Here is an 18,180-nt window from a genome sequence, read left to right on the forward strand (position 1 = left end):
CGGCTTCATTTCCCCACGAATCGTTTAGATTAAGTATTGCCACCGCCTGAGTTCTCTTTTATGGCCAACTTTTTGCTTTCCTTCCGGCAGCATCAAAACCACCAGGGTTTGTTTACTAATCTTTTGTTCTCTTTGAGAATGGCTACTAGGAGAAAGGGCTCTCAAAAATTTGAAGAGTATTACCTTTTTCCCAGTAATTTATTGCCCACCCTCACCAACCCTACATGCTTATGGGTACACACACAACGCTTACACAACGCTTACACCACAGGCATAGCATTGTTCTAACATGGGATTGGAGGGGTGGATAGAGTCCCTTTGTGCTGGAGACAAGGACGCATGCCGTTTATTACTTGGTGGGGCAAGGAACATAAAAACGTTTCTAATGTTTCACTACCTTCTAGGTAAATCAGTGTTGGGCTCATAGTACTGCTTCTAACATTCTTCCATCTTGTTCTTAATTTCTAGCCCTCAGATCAGTCTACTCCATTTGAAGCATCTCGAAAAGCTGCGACTTTTGGAGAATGTACTCTGAGGGCTTCTTCTTGCCCATCCCATCCCCCACACACGCACACTCTGCACTTGGCAATGTGTTTCTCTATCCCTGAAAAATAATGCCCTTCTTATTTGAAGTAACACACAGGGTGTTTTTCAAAAAGCTCATAATGACAGAAGGTGGTGTGACATTCACCTATGTGGATCTGACCAGTCCTGGGTCATACTAGAAAACGTATTTCCTGAGTACTGAGTGTGTACTCCATTCTGCAGGAGACAAAGAAGCCATAAAACATGGTTTTCATCTTCAAAGAACTTTAAAACACCAGACTAGTGGTCAGTAAATTGGATTTAGTTTTCGAGCTACCACTAAAGATCTTTTGGGTTTGGTCAAGTCCTGAAAACCCTAGATCTCAAAATCTGTTTAGAAAAAAAAAAAAAAAAATTGGGAGGAGGTGGAAATTGAACAACATCAAGGGTCCTAAATTCAAATACCTACTGGTGCCAGGATCAGGGAGGCCAGCCAGGGATTCAAGGCCACAGGGGATACCCATCAGGAGCCATCTATAACTCAGCCCACCAAGTGTTGCAGGCAGAACCTCGAGTATCCAGACTTCCATAAGAAGTCTTCTGAGTCCTTTGAACTGGGTATGGGTCAGCGTTGTGCTCGCCAACAAAACATTTCTACAAACCAGTTAGCAGCTTCTGGCCTACAGGCAGAAGGCCCACCAGGTCCTTCTTTCTTATTTTATATGATGTTTAGAGTCATCCAACAACTGGCACGCAAACCAAGTATTTAGAAGGGCATATGGACTGCAGGAAAGATGGTCACTGGGTCCCTCGGGCCATCAAATGATTACAAATTGTGCTCATCATTCATCACTGTTTCAGCAGCTCCAAGTGTTACTAATGAAAATCCAGGGATGCCTGGGTGGCTCAGTTGGTTAAGCAGCTGCCTTCGGCTCAGGTCATGATCCCAGCGTCCTGGGATCGAGTCCCACATCGGGCTCCTTGCTCGTCAGGGAGCCTGCTTCTCCCTCTGCCTGCCACTCTGTCTGCTTGTGCTCACTCTCGCTCCTCTCTCTCTCTCTCTCTCTGACAAATAAATAAATAAATAAATCTTTAAAAAAAAAAAGAAAATCCAGATGGGACTGCTGACTTTGGAGAAGAAGGAGAAAGAACAATGAAAGGAAAGAAAAGGCAATTTTTAACTGTAAAGTAGCCCTTCCGGATGATGGTGTGCGTAAGGAAGAGGAAGAGGAAGGGTTCTGTAGAATCTACCCCCTGACTCTGGAGACTCAGCAACTCCCCTCCTCCACAGCTGTTAGAAGGAAAAACACAGAAGTAAAGAGAAAGGAGCGATCGAAACACACCTTGTGGTCCAGAGAAGCCATCCAATTGCACAGGAGTGAAAACGTAGAGCAGTGAGGAACGCACCAAACACAGCGAAACTCTCAGATCAAGGGAAACATTTTTGAAGACAATGATTTCCAACATCTGTGAAGTTTTAAAAAGGTAGTATCAGAGGCAGAGTCTCCAAGTCTAGGGGGAAGGAGAGATTCTCTGGTTGGTGCCTCCTGATTAATGAGTAAAAAGTGATCCAGTTGCTATAGTAACTGGAAGATACACAAAAGAAAACATCTCCTCTTTAAACCAGTCCTGATGATGAATAGGCAGAGTCTTTTAAAAATACCTTTTTTAAAAAATGTAAGAGGCTGTTTTCTCCCCCCCCCCCCCCCCGTAAAAGCATATCACAGAGGATGGGGCTGTGTTTGTTTGTTTCCCCAGATAACAGGACTTGCTTACACAAGCCTGAGTTTGCTTACACAAACCAGCAATCTGGGCAAAAAGTAATGACCAGAAAATATGTCTGTTGGAGAATAAATTGTTTTTCAGCAGTTTTGTTTCTGTTTAGGCAGCAAGGGAGACAAATGTTTGTTGTCTTGGTTTTCCTTTTTCCTAACAATACGTTTCATTGGAGTTTCCTTGGATGCTGAGGATGTGAAATGCACCTAAGCAGAGTCAGGAAATGAAGGGTTAGGCTTTCTGTAACCTTCTCCTGTTGTCTAAATGGAGAAGTAATAAAAAATATGACTTCGGTGGGACTGCACGCCGAGTCCCTTTGCCTTCTCCAGCTTGGCTCCCGCTGCCCCGGACACTTATTTCAGGATCCAAAGCATTGTTCTGTTTTGCTCCAGGCTGTTCAACTTTGGCAGAATATCCTGAGTAGATTGGAGATTCTAAGCAAGGTCTTGAAATGAAAAATGTAATGATAAAATATCCTGGGGACCCCTTTCTGTAGGCTGTGAAAGGCTCTTAATTGAATGATTTGGGTAAATGGTTGGTGCAAAGCCCAGCTAAGTGTCCCAAGCCCATGGCCTGGACAGTCTTTAGCTGACGATGTGATGGGGCTTGTACTAACCAGTAGAGGGGTCAATGGACTTGAATAGCATGGCAAGGCTGCATAATATGGTCTTTTAGAGAGGGTGTATAAATATTTTAAGCAAGGATATCTTAACTAGAGACAGTGTGGAGGAGACTAAGAAATCATTTGGAGTTCATAGGAATGGAAGTTTCCAAATCTGCATTTGTTCTGTAGGACCATGGACAAGGGACTGAGGTCCCCTGGGGCTCAGCTTACTCATCCTTAACATGAGGAAGTGGGACCACTGTCAGGTCAGCAAACATATGCTACATGTTGTCATCTCCCACCTGCGTCTTCAACAGACCTGACTCCTAAGTGATATGGCTCAGAATATAGCACCATTAGCTGCTCAAGCCAAAATTCTAGGAAACTCCATTTCTCCCTCTCCCTCTGGGCTTGTTAAAAAAATAACTCTTTCCAAGACTGAGAACCAATGAGCACTAAGACAGGGGAAGGAGGGGGGCAGGGTGGCACATAGAGAAAAAGATCAAAGTATCGACTTGAGTACTTATGAAGCTAAAATGGTGAATTCGATCTCTAACAGTGAGCTTCGGAACCCTCCCTGCCCTCCCTGCCCTGCAACAAACTTGCCATCTCACTCAGGCACGGAAAGTTCCTCCTCTCAAATTCACGAATCATGGAGGATAAAACATTCTTCTTTCCATTAAAAAGAGGCAGGTGAATGAGATGGCTATCTAGCTGAGTTCCTGGGACCAGACGAAACTAAGGTCTCCTACTCCTCCGCCATCTTGATTTCCAGAATCCAGAAGTAGGTGAATGAGAAAGGAATGGTAGTTATTTTTCCAGTATTTCAAGAATCCAAACAGAAACACAGGGGAAAATTGTGTTTGAAAATACTTGCTGTATCACTGTATTAGTTTCCCAAGGCTCCAGTAACAAAAGTACCCCAAAGTGGCTTAAAACTATAAACATACATCTATTTCTTGGTGTTCCAGAGATCAGAAGTCCAAACTCAAGGAGTCAGCAGGATTGATTGCTTCTGGAGGCTCTGAGGGAGGATCCTTCCTCACCTCTGCCCAGCTTCTGGTGGTTGCCAGCAAGCCCTGGCATTCTTTGGTTTGCGGCTGCATCACTCCAGTCTCTGTCCTGATGGTCTCATTACATCTTCCTTCTGTGTCTATGTGTCTGTCTTCATATGACCTTCTTCTATGGACATCAGTCATTGGATTTAGCGCCCCTCCCCCCATCCAGCGTGACCTCATCTTAACTTCATTATACCTGCAAAGACCCTATTACCAAGTAAGGTCACATTCCTGGCTACCAGAGGTTAGGACTTGAACATGTTGTTTCGGGGGACATAACTGAACCCAGTCATTTCCACTTCTCACACGTTTTCCCTTCTGTCCCCTTGGACCCATCTCCACTACTACACTTGAGGCCACCCACATAGCTTACCTGGATAATGCAATCATCTTCTCACTGATCTCCTCTGGTCTTTTTCTTCTCTTTCACGCTTGAAATCCATTCTCTATGCCACTATTACCATGTTCTTTCTAAAATTTAAACCTGATCATTTACAACCATCTACAAATCTAAGTGATTTCTCATGACTCTGGGCAAAGTCTGTCCTCCCAAGCATGGCATAGAAGCTTCTTCATAACCCAGCTTCTTATCTTTTCTGTCTTCCCTTCCTTGTTTCTCCTTGCTTCCTCATTACTCTAGCTACCCTAAACTCTTGGCAATTCACTTTGTACTTTTCCTATTCTTTTATTTAAATTCCTGTGTGTTTTAAGGTCAGGGCAACCATGCTGTATTCTGACAAGATCTTGTCCCTCCCTCTGAGTTTCTTCAAGGGTGTATCTCAGGAGCCCTTTTACTAGAGGAATCGTCCCCACAGATTTAGTTCTCTCTGCTTTTAGGTCTTCCCAGATGGAAAGAATTTACTCTCTCTCCCTCAAACTCATTTTTCAAGTTCACTAAACCTTCACTTCCTTAAGGAACCATTCTGCAACTGCACTTTGCTCCCCATAAAATCCTGGTTTAGGTATCACCATATTTCTTCTTAGTCAATCGTTCACAATCCCGTTAGTAACACTATATAGCTTTCATGGGAATATCCTTTGCCTTGCTGCATTCCTCCGTACACCCTGAGCTCCCTATTGTAGTAGGAATTAGTCATCACTTTAGCCCTAGCAAATAGCAAAACTCAAAATATATTTGTGAAAGAAACTATAGCATGAGGGCATAACACATAGGACTAGGGCTGCTGAGATGAGTAAGATATATTTTCTGACCTTGGCAGATCACTCACCATTTACCATACCCCAACCTGACCAGAGCTGCAGCAGCAACACAAAGTTTACCAGAAGCTCAAACAAAGCAAAACAAGAAAACATGGATTCTTCCAGAAGAACTACAGGACTCAACAGAAACATACGGGTGACTGGGTGGCTCAGTTGGTTAAGCGTCTCCCTTCACCCCAGGTCATGTTCTCCCAGGCTCAGGTCATGATCCCTGGGATTGAGCCCCACATTGGGCTTCCTGTTCAGTGGGGAGTCTGCTTCTCCCTCTCCCTCTGCCCCTTCCCCAACACTCGTGGTCTCCCTCACTCTCTCTTTCAAATAAATAAAATCTTTTTTCAAATGCTTCATATTCTTATGACACCTAAGCTGAGCCTAAGTCTAAGTTCCCTTATGGCTCTTATATTTTATGATTTCAGGTCCTTACTCAGAATTCTGAAGATCTTTCTGCCACTGTTTTAGTGTCCTTTTGAAATGACTGATGCTGCTTCATACAACAAATTTCCAAGTCCTCTTCTCACAGTATTTTTCTTCTTCCTCTATACTATGACTATGTCTCTCTATCCTTCTCCACAGCCTAAGAGCTGTTTGTTTTCTTGGTTATTCTGCTATTTCACTACGATGGATCTTCTTGTAGATTAAAAAATAATAATATATATGTTTATGCTTATATATGTTTAATGTATGTTTAATAATACATATGGTTTTTCTTGGGACCAATGACTGGGATCTTTTAATAATTCTGGAAGATTCTCAGGCATTCTTTTTTTTTTTCCTTTCTTTCTTGCTTTTTTTTTTTTTTTTTTAATACCACCTCTTCCCTATTCTGTTATTTCTTTTTGGAACTTTGACATATGTTAATTCTTCCCATCCTAACTTCCTTGTCTCTTACTGCTCTTTCCTGTTTTCTACCTCTTTGTCCCTCTGAATTTTCTATCTTTTCTTTGTATCTATCTTTGAGACCACTGATTCTCCATCTGCTGTGCCTAATCAATTGTTTAATATGTCCATTCAGTTTTAATTTTGAATTTTAATGTCTTCCACTTATAAAGGTTATATTTGCTTCTTTTCCAAACTGGTTACTTTTCTGTTTTCAAGATGTTCTTTTATTTCTTTAAAAATATTAAACCTTTAAAAATAGTAAACCTTTGGGTGCCTGGATGGCTCAGTTGGTTAAGCATCTGCCTTCAACTCAGGTCATGATCACAGGGTCCTGGGATCAAGCCCCATGTCGGGCTCCCTCCTCAGTGGGGATCCTGCTTCTCCCTCTCACTCTGTACCCCTCCTCATGCTTTCTCTTTCACTATCTCAAATAAATAAAATCTTTAAAAAATATTAAACATTTGTTATTTTTATAATCTGTGTCAGATCATTTCAAGATTAATCTCTGTGGGTCTGATTCTGATGTCTGTTATTTCTGCCAACTTTCTCTCAGAGTGCCTAACTTCCTTGTTTTTAAACTGTGACCAATTTCCTTTAAAATTTACCTATGAAAATACTTTGTGATCACAGTTGAGATTACATTTCTCTAGGGAGGATTTGCATTTGCTTCCACCAATTGCCTTGGGATGCTATCTACTTAGGACTACTTAAATTGAATTTACCTTTTGAGATGTTCCCAAACACACAGATAACATGAATTCAGATAGCCTGGGTGAGATCCAGGTTATAGTTATACATTCTCAAAGGAGGTTTTGTTGTTGGTTTTTAATCTACTCAATGCCAAGGCTAAGACTGGGATGATGTTTTTTGCTGTCCCCTTCTCCTGACAATTTTATTTTTCACTCATCCTTACACAGAAACTGTAGTCCTTTGGTTCCCATTTCAGTCTTATATTTTATCTGGCAACCTTAACTATAATAAAAATGCTCTGAATTTTTCTATTTAAAAAGAGAGATAAAGGCTAATTAAGTGGTAAGGGAGAAAGAGAATCATAACTTGGTTTCTTTTAGGCCCTAAGCAAATATTTCTGTGGTATACTAGATTAGAGTTTTATCTATTCTGTATTTTGCCACACTGTGGTTTCTTCTCTAATTAGCTTTGCTAATTACCATCTTCTCATCAAATTCCATGAGGGTGGGGATTGCCTTTCTTGTCTGTATATAATCCTCATTATCACCAAAGCAGCGTATGTACCTTCCTACAGGATCAGCTAAGTATTTGTTCATTGCTCCTACACCCATCCGCCTGTTGACTGTTCCTCCTTTCCATCCACCCAAGTACTCAAGCCAGAGCCAGGGAGCCATCCCACTTCCTCACCTCCCACATCATATCATCTGATCTTCTCAATTTTTATCTTTGTAGTTGCTCTCAAATCTGATTTATCTTCATTACTGCAGCCATCGTCTGAGTTTATGCCTAACCATTTCTCCTGCAGTATATTCCTTAAAAGAGTGTTTCTCAAATGTGTTACATGGAATCTGAGTTTTGCAAGATTTAATGGATACAACCATTTCCAGAGTTAAAGAAGTCATTTTCCATGCAGCACCCACAATGATCATTTTAAGACACTCAGATCACATCGGATATTTTTTATAATGTTCCTCATTACTTTTAGGTTGAATGCAAACCTCTTAAGCCTGGCCTATAAGATGATATTTGATCTGACCCTGCCTATGACTTTAGCCTTATCTCCTGACTCTCTCCCTCTCTTTATCCACTGTAGCCCCACTGACATTTTCCGTGTTCCTTGAACAGATGAAGCTTTCTTAGCCTCTGTCTGAAACACTGCCCTCAGAACCCATATGGCTATCTCCTTGTTACCTTTCCCGTCTCCACTCAAAGGTCAATTCCTGAAAGGCTCTCTGTCCAACAAGCCTATCTAAATCAAGACCTCTCATCGCCATTCTCATCTCATCACTCTCTAAGGCTTTATCTGATTTTCTGTACTTATTTATATGTTTTTCTTCTTCATTCATGTGTATTTTTGGAGCTTCTGCTATGTGCGAGGCAAATACTCATGGTACCAAGGTACAGGTAAGCAAAATGAAACAACCTGTCCTGACGGAGCTTGCATTTTAGTAGCTGTTTCATGCATTTATTGAAAATTCGTGTCTTATTTACATTATGATAATTATCTAATTTTCCTTCTTTTGTCTATTTTCCCTCCAAAATGTAAGCCCCAGAATGAAGGAATGAGTGAACAAACAGCTGTAGTGAGCAATCCTCATAGGCACTCAGCCATCACCTCCACCTGTTAGTTGGTTGAGAAAAGAATGGGAATCCAGAAACAGCTTGCCTATTAGGATATTCCATTGTTGGAACCAGAGGACTTGGTAAAGACTAGAGCCCAATAGAGAACGGAGCCCTCTTTTTAGCCAACATTTGTAGACAATGATTTAGATTATTTATTCTGGTCTCTCTACTACTGTGTCCCTCCAGGGGGTTGTGCCCCATTGTCAGCTGTACTATTTACATTATTGCCAATTCAAATATTTATTCATTATCCTTGGACAGCAGTGAGGACAAAATGATTGAAAATCATCAACAGTCTCCCTCACCAAGTACTTTGTATCCTAGCACCACTGAACCTTCCAGAAAAATCTTCTGTTTTGGCAAAGCTGGTCAAAGGGTCTGTTCTGTATGTGAGTGTTAATTATTTGAAGCAATTCTGAGTACAAGGCCTATCTGAATTACATACTTTTTAGTGCTCTTTGGGGCCTATAATTAGTTGCACTCTGTGGGCCTATAAATCTCTTACCCAGTCATTATTTTTGTGTGGAATGAAGACTGTCAGTGTCTCTCTTACAGATTTGTATGGCGTCATCCAATAACTAGTACATATTTACTCTGGGAAATATGCATTATTGACGATGTGCTTAATTAACTCCCAAAACAATTTAAGTATTGGCTGCTTATAATATTGTCTCTTCCCTCAAAGGGAACAGTAGTACATCTCAGTAGGGGATGGACACTCTGCTGACATTCCAACAAGGCCATGGATGCCCATAAAGAGAATTGCTTAAGAACGCTTGGCCCAATGACAGTGCCTCATCCAGTTGGCAAGTCTTGAGGCAGAGCCAAGAATAAGCTCATTTCCTAGTGATCTGCCTCCTTTACAGAATCCTATCAGAAAAATATCTCAAATTAAAAAGTGAATTTTTAAAAAGGTGTTTGTATAAACATCTGCCATGGTTTTAACCAAGCCCCATGGAAGATCTGTCTTCCCCTGGTGATGGAGCATTAGGAATTGCTGAGAAACAAGATAGAAAGATGAGAAAATGGAAGCATGCAGAAAAGCAACAGGAAATGAAGAGTGTGACCAAAAGACAAGGTCTCTGGGGAGAGGGGTCTGTGGAGAAGTCCATTTGCAGATGTGTGGCACAAATGACGCTTGGAGCCCATAACCTGAGTGCGCACATTCTTTCCTTAATAGAATTTTTTTTCTAACTAAGTCCATAGCATACATGTATTAATATGGAAATATGTATATATACACATAAATAAAATCAGAAATAACTACTATAACATGCTACCTTTTTCTTCTGATTTTTTTAAAATTTCTTTTCAGCGTAACAGAATTCATTGTTTTTGCAACACACCCAGTGCTCCATGCAATACGTGCCCTCCTTAATACCCACCACCTGACTCCCCCAACTTCCCACCCCCCCGCCCCTTCAAAACCCTCAGATTGTTTTTCAGAGTCCATAGTCTCTCATGGTTCACCTCCCCTTCCAATTTCCCTCAACTCCCTTCTCCTCTCCATCTCCCCATGTCCTCCATGTTATTTGTTATGCTCCACAAATAAGTGAAACCATATGATAATTGACTCTCTCTGCTTGACTTATTTCACTCAGCATAATCTCTTCCAGTCCCGTCCATGTTGATATAAAAGTTGGGTATTCATCCTTTCTGATGGAGGCATAATACTCCATAGTGTATATGGACCACATCTTCCTTATCCATTCATCCGTTGAAGGGCATCTTGGTTCTTTCCACAGTTTGGCGACCGTGGCCATTGCTGCTATGAACATTGGGGTATAGATGGCCCTTCTTTTCACTACATCTGTATCTTTGGGGTAAATACCCAGTAGTGCAATTGCAGGGTCATAGGGAAGCTCTATTTTTAATTTCTTGAGGAATCTCCACACTGTTCTCCAAAGTGGCTGCACCAACTTGCATTCCCACCAACAGTGTAAAGAGGGTTCCCCTTTCTCCACATCCTCTCCAACACACGTTGTTTCCTGTCTTGCTAATTTTGGCCATTCTAACTGGTGTAAGGTGGTATCTCAATGTGGTTTTAATTTGAATCTCCCTGATGGCTAGTGATGATAAACATTTTTTCATGTGTCTGATAGCCACTTGTATGTCTTCATTGGAGAAGTGTCTGTTCATATCTTCTGCCCATTTTTTGATATGATTATCTGTTTTGCATGTGTTGAGTTTGAGAAGTTCTTTATAGATCCTGGATATCAACCTTTTGTCTACACTGTCATTTGCAAATATCTTCTCCCATTCCATGGGTTGCCTTTTTGTTTTGTTGACTGTTTCCTTTGCTGTGCAGAAGCTTTTGATCTGGATGACTTTCTTCTGATTTGTATAGTCCTCTCTATACACACAGATCAATATGCATACATAATATATACATATCTAGATATGGATTACCTTCCCTATTCACATAGCCTGTCATGAAAATGTTTCCATGTCATTAAATATTCTTGAGAAACAAAATTTCAGTGTATGAATGTACCATATTCATACCAGATAAACTTTCACATTGTCTTTCATAGCGACATAATCACTGGTTATCTCAATCCAGAAAGTTTTCTCGGGGGAACACATTAACATACTAAAGCTATAGAGGGTCATGGGAAGATGAGAAAAATGGAATCCAGTCATATCATTCAAATGCGTTCATTAATATCTATATTTTAACTTATTTGCCCACCCCCCAAAATGCCAGGTGAACAAGTTAATTGGAATCATAAAGTTTGTCTATAAATATGGAAGGGCTAGAAGTCAAGCACAGGAAGTCCTTATATACATGCAGATGTGTGAGCCCATCAGAGAACCAGTCCTTCCAGTTACAACTTCAAGCGATCAAATGTAAAACATATTTCTGGAAAGTTAGTATATGAATTTATAACCTCAGAGCTGGCATTGTGTTTGGTATGGCCTAAGTTACTCGTCTCCCAAGAGAAGTATGCAAGAAACCCACTGGCCTGGAGAAAAAGATAGAACTTGTATTTGCCATCATTTTATTATCAAATTTTCTACTTATCTTTCTACTATATATTTTTAAAATGTAAAACGTTCATGCACTAGCACACATAAATAATTCACACATACTCATACATGCATTGCAGGCACGTGCTAAATTTTCAAACCCATGGGGTAATGAATCATAACAGTATGGACATTGCTACTTTAGATTCTGTAATTAAGGAGCTTATAGAATATTTGGGGCTAGAAACCTATGAAGAAGGGGCAAAGCATTAGTTTGGTCCAATACTCTGCCTAAGTTGGGAAGCACTGGGAAAGCATACATAGCCCCAAATTTGGTTGAGCCTAAAATATAGGTGATTGGAACTGGGAACGTAAATGAACCAAAAGGTTGAAGTCGTGGGAAAAGCCAGCATCCAGGGCATGATGAATTACAATAATGCAGGTGCTGCTTTATGGAACACTTAATGGATATGGCCTAAGAGGTCAAAGCAAAAGGAGCCTAATGAGTCAGTGCCGAGGAGGGACTGAGGTAGAAGAGAACCCAGGAGCCTCCCAAGAGCATAAGTTTAACCTGCCTGTTAGTCTAGCATCCTAGGCAGTAACTAGTAGGTCTGTGCATTAAAGGACCATAGAACAGATCAGTTTCAACAGGCAGTGGTAGAGGGAGGCCTGGGGTATGGAAGAAAGTTCTAGAAACCTAAAAAATGAATCTTGAAAGACATACCACTCTGACATTAACTTTTCTCCCACGGTTTTGCAAAGAGGCCATTCTGCTTCAATAACATACCTGATCCCTGGCTATTTCTGGCTGATTCAGATTATTATATGATAAAGCATTATTCTTTAAAAAACCAAGTCTTTTGTCTCCTTCAGATGAAAAATAAACATACAGTAAGATTTTAGAAAAAGCAAATTAGAGTCATTTTAGCTTAGGTGTATCTTTAATTGTGTGACTCCAAGTTTATGTTAACCATAAACAACAAATTCTTTTTCTCTACGCATTTTGAAAATTTGGTTCCATTTCAAGCTTAAAAATCTGTCTTTTCTGGTGCGTTTTGTAAGTTAGATGTTCATAACCCCTAATGTGGCCCTGATTCATCCGCATGCAATGGTGAAGGCTATAGGAATTACTAAGAACAGAATAACATGGCGAAGAATGTCAGGTGTCCGCTGAAGGCGGAGTTGAGAGCAGCCGTCAACACCTCCATGACAAGAGTGAGTTTCTCATGAGCCCCAACTCTGATAAAACTAAGGAAACTATGGAAAAGTGACACAGAGGATCACAAAGACAGAGGGGACACCGTGGTCCCACCCACCCCACCCCACAGAAAGGAGACGATAGACATGGGTTTCCTGAAGAAAGGCAGGCTGTCCCGCCATCTTGACGAGGCATCTTCACACACATTCTCCTTGGTGGGGATGTGAGCCGCCGGAAACCAATAACTGTTTCTGAAGGCTTTTTTTTTTTTTTTTTTTTTTTTCCCAAATGTGAGAGGCTATCTCTGAATTCTGACTGAACTTGTCCCATGTCCTCTCGAACTATGTTCTCTCAGCTCTAAAGTTTAACAACACCAAGTAAGCAGATCCATTTAAACACCCCACTTGGAACACCACCTTCTGAGACAGAATTCTACAATTCTAGCTTGTTTGGACTCTTCTACCCCGAACCCCCGAACACACACAACACACACACACACACACACACACACACTCACACACACACTCACACACACACACACACACACACACACTGGAAGAGCCCAGAAAATTCACCTTTCTCCTTAAGCCAACCCTCCTTACCATCCAAATGCCAACTTGACTTAGAGTCAACTTCTAGGTTTGCGATCGTTACCTTTCCTTAATCCCAAAACAGCTGCCTCTCAGTGGTCAAGCTAAATCCATTTAGCTTATGTCTGACTTGTGGATCTTCTGGGGTGGAAAATTTTTAAAAATAATTCTTATTCTTCGGAATAACCGGTAATAATGAGAAAGACTAATGGGCATTCATAAGCTGTTCTAAGACCTATTTCCTGTTCTATGCATTATTCATTTATGCAAACTACTGTAAAGGTACCAAATTCACCGTGCATCTGGGCTGGAAAGGTCCCTGGACTCAAGACTACATTGGTATGCACGTTTCCGAGGCTTGCTTCTGTTTAACATTTTCATCACTGACCTGCTTAAAGGAGCAGAGAGCAAACTCATTAAATTCCTAGATGGGAGGGATGGCCAGAACGTTAGAGAACAGGATTAGAATTTCCCCAGCCCTTGCCAAATTAGCAAAACTGTCAGAGTCAAATATGTTCATCAGAGGCAGGCAGGGAAAAGAAAGCCGCCCAACGTGAGCTAAGCAGTAGCCGCTTATTTAGGAACAGAACGGAAAAGGATACAGATGCGAACACAGATGCACAGCAGGAAATAAACTTATCCAATGGAACCCCTAGTGTTCTCCAGGGCCTTTGCACACCCCCTTAAAATGGCCTGTGGAGACATGAAGGCCCATCTGCAAAAGTTCTAAGAATTTCCGTGAGCTTTTCTTTCTCAAGGCACCTCTAGTTTCAGATTCCTTCTATCATGCAACTAGCCTGCTTTATGGTTCATTTCCCTGTTCGGCTCCGGTCTGGTCGCCCTGTAACAAACCGTGTCCCCGCACAACAGACACAAAAACCATTTCCCTACTGTGAGCATATCCTGGCCTCCTGCAGAAGGGTCTGGCTCTGTCCTTGGCTGTCTTGACTCTTGTTCAATGCCTCCTGCGGCAGGGCATGGCTGAATCCAGCCCAAGAGAGGGTCATACCTTGCCAACCCCTGCCAGACTTGGTTTCAGAATTTTTACCTTTTGAAGAGTCTTAGCAACCACCTTCTCTGACCAGATCATTTTACACCTGCAGAAATCAGAACACAGAAAGCAGAGCAACATTCATGCAAGGTCACAGGCAGTTAATCCAGGGTTAAAACCTCAAACTAGAAACAGATAGCCCAGTTCCCAGGCCAGTACCCTGTCCGCTGCATCATCACGAGGCTATTTCCAGAAGGTTCTGTCAATGTCTGGTTAAATGGCAGAGCCTCTTACAGAAATTTTTCCGCAATAACTTTTGGTGTAAGGCATCAGCCACATAATGTGTAATACACAGTTGTGTTGTCTTGCAACATCCCTCGGAGAGCCCAGGATGAACATTTGGCTAAAGATGTGAGCAAGGCAGCAGACTTTGTGAAAACCAAAATAGAGCCTAGAGTAGATGAGAAAGGAAGGCTGTGCACAAAGTCCAAAGGACAAAATCTTGTTTCGATTAAATAAAGTTAAAGGGCACATTCGATCCTCATGTACAGGAGGAACGTTCTCAAGAGGAGAGGTTGTTTGCCCATCTCCTCTCAGCATGACGAGAACAGAACTGGAGTAGGACAGACACCTTGCTGGAGGTCGCCTCTGTGAGTCACCAGAATCACGGGCCAGTGGGAATCATAGAATTTCCTTAACAACTGGATCTGGGAACCGGCATCGTTCAGGGAGGGTTACAAGGAAAGGAAATTGACTGAGTGATTCGCAAAGCCCTTGCGCTCTCATTAAGTCCCCTGAAACCTGTAGGAGAGAGTCCTTCTCGGAGCCAACAGGGACACATTGAATCATTGTACTTAATGAGAACAGGACAGTATCTTCAAGAGGTTTGTGAAGTACCCAAAACAAAGCAGATTCTGTATTGGAAAAAAAAAAAAAAATTGTCCAGATTCCAAAGGAGCCTCCCAGATGACACTCCTTCACACTGGCCGGCATTTGGGGTAGCTCATGGAAAACCTGCCATTCAAGGTCAGGAGCCCACTTGCCCCTTCCAAATATGCCTTTGTAGACACACTTGGTGCCTCTCCCTCAGTAAAGGCCAGGAGGAGCTTAATGTGGATGCTTCTCAATCCGCAGTTTGAAGACCAAGGAGCTGGGACTCTACTTCCTTGAAAATCAGGACCAACCATTCCTGAGACTCTTACGCTACTAGCTTTGAGAAAACTAAATCACAGCATACATCACACTATTAAATAAAAATGGTATAATCTGGAGGTGCCTGGGTGGCTCAGTGGGTTAAAGCCTCTGCCTTCGGCCCAGGTCATGATCCCAGGGTCCTGGGATCGAGCCCCACATCAGGCTCTCTGCTCAGGGGGGAGCCTGCTTCTTCCTCTCTCTCTGCCTGCCTCTCTGCCTACTTGTGATCTCTGTCAAACAAATAAATAAAATCTTTTTTAAAAAATGGTATAATCTGTGCAAATGTCATTTCCAGAGAGTCCCTTTCATGAAACACCTCCAAAACACTATTTGTCTCAAGCCACAAATTTTCCAGAGCCCATTTGCCAAATGATGAACTCCTAGTAATTAGTATGTCTCATTATTATAATTTTCTTCCAGATAATCCAGGAACCTGTACATCATGCACTACGGGGTATTACATGTAAGTCTGGCATTTATTTTTTCATGGCACTAACTTTTCTGCAGTTTAAGCAATACTGACTTAATCCTCAATCCAGTGATTAAAGCAAAGAGGCCGTGCAGCCAGAAGCGACTGTGCCCTGTCAGGCTATTAATGAACAATTCTTGGATTTAGCAATAAGAGCCCAGCTGTTTTCTTGCCTCCAAAGGAGGCCCTCTTTTTCTTGGTCCTGGACGTCACCCAACCTGACACTGGTGTCTAGGAATCTCGCCATGGGTTACCAGTTTTCAGACCCTGCAGTTCATGGACAAACCTTAACGATAGACCCGATCCCAAGCAAGCTATTTCCAAACATCTGCATAGAGACCTTGGCCTTAATGGGAGTCAGAAAATCCAGGATGAAGCCAGGTACTTTATGAGCTCTGAATCACCCCCTGGGTAATGAGAGACACAGAGCACTAGGTTAAATGAAACACAGATTAACAGACACTCCCAAAGTTCTCCAATTCAACACTACAAGTCAAAGACGGGAGGTCTCCATGTCGCCTCCCCTTCCTTTCCTAGTCGGCCTCCGAGGGCACACTGGTTCCAATCTTGGAAGAAAAGCAAAGAAGGTAGAGGAGAAGAAAAAGAAGGCCCAGATAATACATAAACTATGTAATTTTTCCCTGTGACCCTAAAAACCGGGTGATGGCCTCACCCCCAGTTCTTCTCTTCACCTTTCCACAAACTCTCATGCCAGGGACATGAGATTGATGTTACTCTCCAGAGGAAGAGACTGAAGGTCAGAGAGGCTGTGGGTTTCCTCACGTTACACCACAAGCTAGCGGGGGCGCGGGGGTGGGGGGAGGGCATCCAGGTTCAGGTCACCTCAACTTAAGTGGGCCGCTTCCTCCTGTTACCACACTGCCTTTCGCCTCTAGCACCTTTGAGGGATGGTCATGGGTAGAAAAGATGCTGAGAGAGGTCAGGAGCTTGGGAGGGAAAGGGGAGCCCAGAAAGCTGAAGCTTATCGCAAAGACTCAGTTTTAGCCTTATCATTACCTAAGTTTATAGTTTTCATTCAACTCTGGTAGAGTAGCCTGATGCTCTCTGTATGAACTCTGTCCGTGTCTCCGCATTCCTGACCCACTGATTTAAATTACTGCTCCATGAACAGGGGAGGAGGGACGGAGAAGAGGCCCCAGACATGACTGCTGCAGGGTAGAGCAGACGAGTAAAGGAGCAGAAAGCCACCTGTCAGCATGTTCATAGCTGGCCTTTACCCACCACACAGCCCGCCACAGACCACCCCGGGCAGAGACGAACAGCAGACATGCAAACACTCTTTGGTGAGGTCACATGGTGGGGGGCACAGAATGTTCCTGAAAGAACTGAGGAAGGAGAACTTAGACTCAAATAACCACCATGCAGGGTGGGGGGGGGGGGAGGCGTAGGTGAGGAATTCTGTTTGGTCCTCATTCTCTGCGTCCCTCTGGTGTAACTGTATCCCTCCTTGAGCTGACCAGCGCAGCCCTCCACCTGCACCTGCTTCCCCTGTCCCGACCCTGTTCCACCTTGTAGCCAGCCCGGAGAGCTGCGCCTGCGCACCGCTGGCCACTGATGAGCGGGTCCCATAAAACCCTTGGAGAAACAAATACAGGGAAGGAACAAGCCCAGTACCCCTGGGGGTAAAGGACGCCGTGACTGTTTCCAGAAACACACAAGTATAACCCTATAGAATGTTTTGTAACTTTGAAGATAGTGAATAAAACGTTGTATCATAGAAGGTGCTAATGAAGAAATACAAAGCTTTCCTTGGATACTTCGTTGATGCTATGAAATTCACCAAAGGGCAAAGGTCAGCTCGATTACGCTCCCCTTCCAAATGGGCCCCTAATTCAGTGGAGTCTGGAATACAACATTTGGGGCACCTGACTGGCTCAGTGGGCTAAGCGTCTGCTTCGGCTCAGGTCATGATCCCTGGGTCCTGGGATCAAAAGTGTCACATTGGGCTCCCTGCTCCGCTGAGGCAGGTGGGGCAGGGGGGTTGGGGGAGGGGCTGCTTCTCACTCTGCTCCTCCCCCACTTGTGTGCACGCTCTGTCTCTCTCAAAAATAAATACGTAAATAAAAATTAAAATTAAAAAAATAAGTTTAAAAAAATGAGATACAACATTCTACTGCAGAATGAAAAGGGACAATATACTTAAAAATATAAATACATAAAACCTAAGCCACTTCATTTTAAAATTAACAATCTAGCTTTTAAAAAAAAATAATTTAAAAAAATCTAGTAGACATTTTTGGTAAGTTACTTGAACTCAGCACTGAGCTGTTTCCAAATGTCCATGTGGAGACCATGTCCTTAATGGGAGTGAGAAAATCCAGGATGAAGCCAGGTACTTTGTGAGCTCTGAATCACTCCCTGGGTAATGAGA

General features: G+C 42.5%; 1 protein-coding gene across 2 annotated transcripts in view; it reads left to right on the top strand.

The window, feature by feature from the left end:
* Positions 1-18,180, top strand: part of PCSK5 (proprotein convertase subtilisin/kexin type 5) — a gene marked incomplete at both ends in the record, with an annotated part of 451,941 nt that overhangs the window by 388,344 nt on the left and 45,417 nt on the right. For both annotated transcript variants that reach the window (XM_080819754.1, XM_080819755.1), the window contains one exon: positions 15,740-15,782. In XM_080819754.1, coding sequence (XP_080675880.1) covers positions 15,740-15,782 — 43 coding nt within the window. The remainder of the gene's footprint in view (positions 1-15,739; positions 15,783-18,180) is intronic.

This window comes from Martes martes, assembly GCF_963455335.1.
Source record: "Martes martes genome assembly, chromosome: 12".
NCBI classification, from domain to species: domain Eukaryota; kingdom Metazoa; phylum Chordata; class Mammalia; order Carnivora; family Mustelidae; genus Martes; species Martes martes.